This window comes from Notechis scutatus, chromosome 5 (genome assembly GCF_049901735.1).
Source record: "Notechis scutatus isolate UNSWTSFEM ecotype Mainland chromosome 5, rNotScu1.2, whole genome shotgun sequence".
Lineage (NCBI taxonomy): Eukaryota > Metazoa > Chordata > Lepidosauria > Squamata > Elapidae > Notechis > Notechis scutatus.
The window spans coordinates 33,956,994-33,964,247 of NC_142013.1; the positions used below are offsets into that span (position 1 = coordinate 33,956,994).

At 38.2% G+C, this 7,254-nt stretch overlaps 1 protein-coding gene across 5 annotated transcripts in view; it reads right to left on the minus strand.

Annotated features, from left to right (window-relative positions):
* Positions 1 to 5,042, minus strand: part of CBLB (Cbl proto-oncogene B) — an 81,840-nt gene extending 76,798 nt beyond the window's left edge. Inside the window, exons 1-2 of one of the 5 annotated variants that reach the window (XR_015749796.1) lie at positions 3,940 to 4,563; positions 3,201 to 3,375 (exon numbers count right to left, since the gene is read on the minus strand). Coding sequence is in view for 3 of the 5 variants with exons in the window: in XM_087966497.1 (XP_087822623.1) it covers positions 3,201 to 3,368 (168 nt within the window). In the remaining 2 variants the exon portion in view is untranslated. Of the gene's footprint in view, positions 1 to 3,200; positions 3,376 to 3,935; positions 4,568 to 4,908 lie in introns of those variants that run through there. The other 4 variants (XM_087966497.1, XM_026663957.2, XM_087966498.1 and 1 more) reach the window with 4 other exon arrangements.
* Positions 5,043 to 7,254: the final 2,212 nt, after the last annotated feature.

Consider the following 7,254-nt stretch of genomic DNA (forward strand, 5'->3'; position numbering starts at 1 on the left):
TTAGTATCAGTTATAATATTAAAATATTATTGAAGTTTCTCAAAACTTGATCCCAAGACTAATAATGTTTGATGAAATATAGATCTGAGTAAACAAATTTTAATGCACAATTTTCTAAATCCAGATTTAATCAATATATACTCTGTCATTTTGTATGGGGGAGCTGCATGTTGGCATGTCTGCAAAGCTATGTCCTGTACTCTCAAGTTTTATGTTACAGCACATGACCTTAGTAGCTTATTATCCCAGATCATCTAGTATCAAAGAAGAAACTTAAAACCAGTGCTACAAACTTTAAGATGTGCCAAAATATCTCAGCAGATTGCATGCGGCAGAGGTTTAAACCTAAAGACATATCTCATTGGAAATTTCTCTCAAATTAGATAAATAGTATGATTAGTACAGGTAGTCCTCGACTTATGACCATAATTGAGCCCAAAGTTTCATTGCTAAGTGAGGCGTTTGTTAAGTGAATTTTGCCTCATTTTACAACTTTTCTTGCCATTTTTGTTAAATGAATCCCTTAAGTCCTTAATTTTTAGTTGAAAAATGATAAAAACAAGAATCTTTTAACTTTAAACTAAGTAACGTTTTTTTCACGTACACAGACCATGGGAAGGAAAAGAAAACACATCAAACAAATAAAAATCCCATTTAATTTTGTTGGCCGAATTCACAAATATTACAGGTGTTCAGATTAAGCCCTTGATTCCATATATCACACTAACTCATCAAAATGCTATCAATTATAAATTTTAATATTCCTGCTGCTGATTTGTGTTTTAAGATTTTAAACTGTTACTATGTCATAACATTGTGCAAATCCTTAAAAAAAAAGCCCTTCTCAATTGAAATACAATGTGGCAAGGAGATCAAGAATTAATGTTAAGGTACACAGCTGTGTGTGAATTTTTTTTGTCTAGCTCAGAAAAAAGATACCTAACTATTCTATGAATTTGGGATTGCAGGCTACCTCTTCTTTAACAATTAAAATAACCAAGAAAGTTAATTCAAATTATTTTCAAATCCATTTAAAAATATGGTTCCCAACTGGTAAACTTTTTCCAGACTCATGCACTCATGTAGCTGCTTTGGGAACTGCTCTTGACGATTTCCAGATATGTACACGCACAAATTGCTTGCAGATATAGTAAGTATAGTGATATAGCAGTCATGAGACAACCATGAGCCTAAAAAAATGACATGGCTGCTTAAACCATTTGGGTTCATAAGCTTTTCTAAACGAGTTCTTTCGAAGAAATTTTTCAGCAGTAATATTTAATTATTATAATATGTCTTGAAATCTGAAGTAAACAGCCAAGATATAAATGTTTTAAATAAAAACTAAGACTGAAAAGCTAATAAGAGTTATATTATGCATTTAGAGAATAGCCAACTTTCATGAATGAAGGCTAATGTACTTGTCCCAGGATAATGTTGCAATATCGAATATGGATCAGTCATCGGGTAAAAGTAAACCATGGCCAAATCTTTTAAAAATGTTTTTACTTTGGGAAGACCATAATCAGAAGTCAAGAGGTTATGCAAGATGCCCCACATTCAATTTTTGGCATTTCTGGCCAAAAACATCAGAATAGAAAATAATGTGAAAGATTCAGGCTTTAATAGGCAAAGTCAGACTGTAAAACATTTTGAGCTGGTATAGACAGCTTATTATGTTATATTCAGTGTAATATAACTAGAATTGCATACTTATGTCCTTTAATTTGCCAACATTTCAACTTATTGTATTTCACAGAATTATAGAGTAGAAAGAGTAACTGAGGTCACCATGTCCAACTTCCAGGTTAATGTTGGAATCCAACAAAAGTTTATTTTTTAAGAAGAGTATAACCCATAACTTCAGCAGGTAATTGTTTTTACTCTTAACGTTTTAATCTTAAAGTTTGTTCTTTTAAAATTGTAGTAAACCACTATGAACTAAATGTAAAAGTGCAATTAAAAAAATACAGATTTGGAATTGACAATGACTTGGCAACTAAATAAAAAACTTTCCAGTCTTCACAGGTTTGAGTCAACAATAAATTTATACTAACATTTTAAATTCTGAACTGATTCTAAGAAAATAGGTTTTTATACACATATAAGGTTTTTATACACATATATTTCAATCTTGAGTTATTGCCACAATTTTGGTAATACTATATTTAAACAACTTTCATGAGGCACCAAAGTTGATAACACATCAGGATTCAATTCCTGGGAAAAACTGTAACTACCTTGCCATACAACAGTAGTGGGAATAATATAATGCATAAAACCCTATAAGGAACTTGTGTCTTTGTTAATCAATGCAAATTATTTAAACTGTTTATAGCAGGTCTATTTCTCATAAAGAATCCATGAACGTCTTCATGGAAACATGTACTATTAGACAGACTGGTGACCTTTTAAAAATGTTTTATAGGCTATGTTACATAGTTCTATGTATTTAGCATTTTCTACTTACACTTGTGATGTATTATGAACACTACAATTAAAGCACATGCATAAATCTATGTGTAAAATGTAATTTGCAAGGATTGAAAATGGGCCATTATACTAAGCTTATCACAAATATTGCATACATAATTTTAAGAATATCCTCCATAACAATACACATTTTTGTTCAGAAAACATACTCTCATTTCCTTTTATCTGTATTTCATAATACATGCTCTTACTGTAATAATCTACAAAATAAGTAATTCTAGTTTAAGACAGATGATATTTTAGTATGTTACTTTATCCTCCAAAGATGAATAATTTTTCAAGATTTGGTTACATAATATAATTTTATTGGGCCCTTACAACTGAGGATAATGTTTAAATTGTTGTTCATCTAGTCAAAATAATAAACCTGCTTCTTTTTCAGCAAATTTGATTACATTCATATGATTAACATTAAAACTGGATCTCAATCTGATTGCCTGAACTGAAGTTTCATTTTCAAGGAAACAGTACAACAACATATGCCAAAGTAGTATATATGAAACAAACTGCATATTAACAATTTTACAATTGAAGAACTGTATATTTAAAGTATATTTAATATTCTTTTATACTAGAATAAACATAGCTAAAGGCTGAATAAGCATGTACTATCTATAATGAACCTGAAAGCACACATTGTTTTGTTTAATCCATCAATAATTCCTGTGTACATATATTTTTGTTACAAATATAATTTACAGACTCACCACTTTATCCATTAATTTCCAAGTTTTTTCCACAGTCCTGCGATCAGCAGCTGCCTGCTTGGGGGGGCCAACTGCATCCTGAATAGCATCAATGAATCCCAGAATACGCCCTTTGCGGGGGTTTCCTCCTCGGCCACCTGGGTTCCGGCCATTGAGGGAATTGGCCATCTGGGATCTTAAATTTAGAAAAGAAAAAGAATGTAATGCTGTGATATTGTTGGTCTCTCTTGCCCAACCATAAAATATATCAACATAGATTTCACACAGTCACTCTACGGAAAAATATATGCAACCTATACTGGGAGTTTTAACTTTTGAGAGTGAAGATGAACCAGAAAAACCTGATCATCTTTATCGAGAAAGAAATTTGATCAAATATCATTATCTGTTAATAGAGCACATCTTATGGAAATATAGTTTTAAATATCATGCACATTATGTTATTTTTTTCCTTCTAGCTCTTTTTATACCTTTAAAAATGTTATCAACCCACCCCTCAGTTTTGATGCTCACTTTTCCATGTTAAAACTTACACTTTCTCACAAATAATTCTTTTCACATATGGTTCACAAGGGACAAATACATCTGTCGAATAACAAAGGTTTTAACAGCCATATTATCAACCTCCCTCCCCCACCCAGCATCTGGTAGCAGAAGGGGGATGAAAAAAACCACACAATTACATCTCTTCTCTTACACACCGTGTATATAATGGGACAAATACATTAAAAATACGTACAAGTCGGCGACTATACGCGATACTTGTCTGTGGGTACCGTTATAGTTTTTAAAAGTACCGAGAAAAGAAAATAAATTCCAGAATGGAAAGGGAAAGTTGCTTTTTTGTGAAATCCACAGAATCCAAGACGAGTTTCAAACAACCGTCAGCCTCCTTTGCTTTTCTCTGGCCGGCTTTGGAGAGGTCGAAGGTTAGGCAACTGTGTCCCCAAGAAGTGCCGCCTGGTGAGCTTTTCTGCCGCCTCACTGCGATCTCTTGTTTTCTCTTTTCCCTGCCTTCCCTCCGGGCACACAACAGCCCGCAGCGCAGCCCGTGTTATTAAATCCCAGCAGTTTTCCTGGTTCCGGTTTCTTGGTAAACGCTCTCCGTCCCTCGGAGCAGCCCGAGCAGCCAGCAGCACTACACGGCACGCCTTAAGCCTCCGCAGCGAGGCCGGCAGAGCCAAGAGCGATGGGACGCCTCTCCCCCAAGTCGTTGCGGTTGCTGGGGTTCCAGAAGGAAACATGGGTAGTTACTTCGCCACCGCGGGCCCGTTGCGACGGCGGCGGCAGCAGCAAAAACAGCAGCAGCAGCGCTGTTCTCGCCCGCTCTTGCTCCTGGTTCGGCGGCGCGAGGGTAAGGGGCGTGTGGGGGCGGGCTGCGAGGGCGGAGCTAAGGAAAGGCAGGGAAAGGCGGCGGCGGCGGCGGCGGCGAGACCCGCTGCAACCCAAACGGCGGGCGAGTTGCCTTGGATGGTCCCCGCCGTTCGGAATCCTGGGATAAGAAACCCGGACACGCTGCCTGCGAGCTGAAAATGCCTCGCGCCGGCCCTCCACTCCACCACCACCACCACTCCCGTTCTAACGGTACTGGGGTTCCCTTGCCAGATGTTGCCCAATGAAACGTGAGCGCGCGACGGGGAAGCAGGCGGCGGGGGCGGGGCGGAGAGAGGGAGAACTGGATTGAAACAAAAACGCTGAAAGGACTCACATTCACAGACCACAAAGAAACGAGACTTCGCGAAGGGAAAGGGCAAGAGAGGCACAGAACTCCTTTTCTTAGGTCTCCCTACTTAAAGGAAAATGCGGGGCAGCGGTTGGCGGTGTGTTGGTCCTCCGGCGCCTGATTGATAAAGTAAAAGACCAATGGGAGCTCGGGGAAGGACTTCCGGCTCTGCGCTCTCCTCCTACTCTGACTGTGATTTCATGAATCAGTTGAAAAGGTGAAGTGGTGGGCGACTTTCGGGACTTCTGCAGAACATCTGTAAAGGGGCCGGAAGTAACCCTTACGGAAAAGAGACTGAAACGACTTTTTTGAGGAGGGGGGGGGATGACTTGCATAAGTAAATAGCTATTGATTACGACGGTGGGGAAATGCTTATATAGTCATTAAGGGAAATGGTACTCGCAATCCTAATCTTGATGTATTTAATCGTCCTATATTGTCTCACTCCCCCGCCAGCGCGTGCATGGGCTTGTAAACCAATATTTAGAATAATGTGTCATGTTGTCTGTGGAATTGGTAATCTGATAACACTGGAAACAACATATTTTTGAACTCCACAGCACTTAAATGTTGACTAGACCTAAAAAAGACGGCATTGCATGAATGTTGAGAATTATGTCTACGCAATTCAAAGCTTCCCCTCCCCCCATCATATAGAATTCAGCATCACACAAAGATAAGTATTTTAATTTACAGCATGTAATTTAAACTACATGTATATTGCCCATAAATTGCAAATTTATGTAAGAGCATCCACAGCAGTAAACACAAATTGCTGGTATATAAGATCAATAGCAAGTAGCAATAGCACTTAGACTTATATACTGCTTTATAGCTCTCTCTAAGTGGTTTACAGAGTTGACATATTGCCCCCAACAATCTGGATCCTCATTTTATCGACCTCGGAGGGATGAAAGGCTGAGTCAACCTTGAGCAGGTCAGAATTGAATTCCTGGAGCGAGCAGTGAGTTAGCCCTGCAGGGCTGCATTCTAACCATTGTGCCACCATGGCTCTTGTAGGCTGTTGACATGTCCTATGCACACATAAATGTTCCTGAATATATGCTTCATGGCAGTGGTAGGTTATACGTGGTTTTTTTCCAGTTTACATAGAGTTCACACAACAGATTTATGCACAGTCCTTCAACCAAGTGGATAAAAAGTGACTCATTCCAGGAGTTTATTTTTACAATTATAAATCTGGACTTCCAGGATCTTATGTAGATGAAAGCAGCATCTCTAGCTACAGTACCTGACTTAAGGTATCCAAGCAGCTAGAACGCCTGAACCTGACATCATAACCTTTTGCTGCTAGATAGACAGTCATATTGATCTTCTATATTTGATATTCCCCACCTTTATCTCTGCTTACCTGTGTGGCTTGAACACTAACATTGAAAATGCCAAAGAATAGTATGCCCACAGTCTCCTTAATGTTAACCAGCTTTCCCTTCCCCTTTCTTTTTCCTTTTTCTGATAAAATTGAGAGAAAAACTTAGTTTTGTAGCTTTTACCATTTTCAGGTCATTAAGCAAGGATCTCATATAATCATATCTTCCAAGTTCTGCCAATTTCCCCATTGACTTTGCTTATGGGAACCCAGCAGAAATCACAATTACATGATTGCAGTAGAGCCATGGTGGCACAGTGGTTAGAATGCAGTACTGCAGGTCTAACTCACTGCTCACTCCAGTTCGATTCTGAGCGGGTCAAGGTTGACTCAGCCTTCTATCCTTCAGATGTTGGTAAAATGAGGATCCAGATTATTGGGGGCAATATGCTGATGCTGTAAACCACTTAGGGCTGAATGCTATTGCTATTTTGAGTTGGGCACCAAATGCTCAGAATGCAATCATGTAATAGCAATAGCACTTAGACTTGCCGTACATACTGCTTCACAGTGCCTTACAATCCTCTCTAGGTAGTTTACAGAGTCAGCATATTGCCCCAACAGTCTGGGTCCTCACAGGGACCTGCAACAGCCTCAACTCCTAGGACTAACCTTAATTCCCCTTCATTTAGAACCATTGTAACTTTGAGTGATCACTGAATGAATGAAGCAAAAACTAACTGTATAAAGTCTGTATAATAAATACTGAAGACAGAAAAAATAACCCACTTCAGGAAGCACTATAGAATAAATGAATGCAGTAGTTTGTTCCAAGTACTGAAATATCTTGTATGGCCTGCTAAGAGTTGATAGATTTCACTGTAACTTTAGGTGGACTTTCTATCCAATGTTCATGTACATATATAATTTGTTCCAAAATTAATGCCCTTTATACTGCATAGGTATTCTTCCTTGCATTAAAGTAATAAGACTGATTAAGT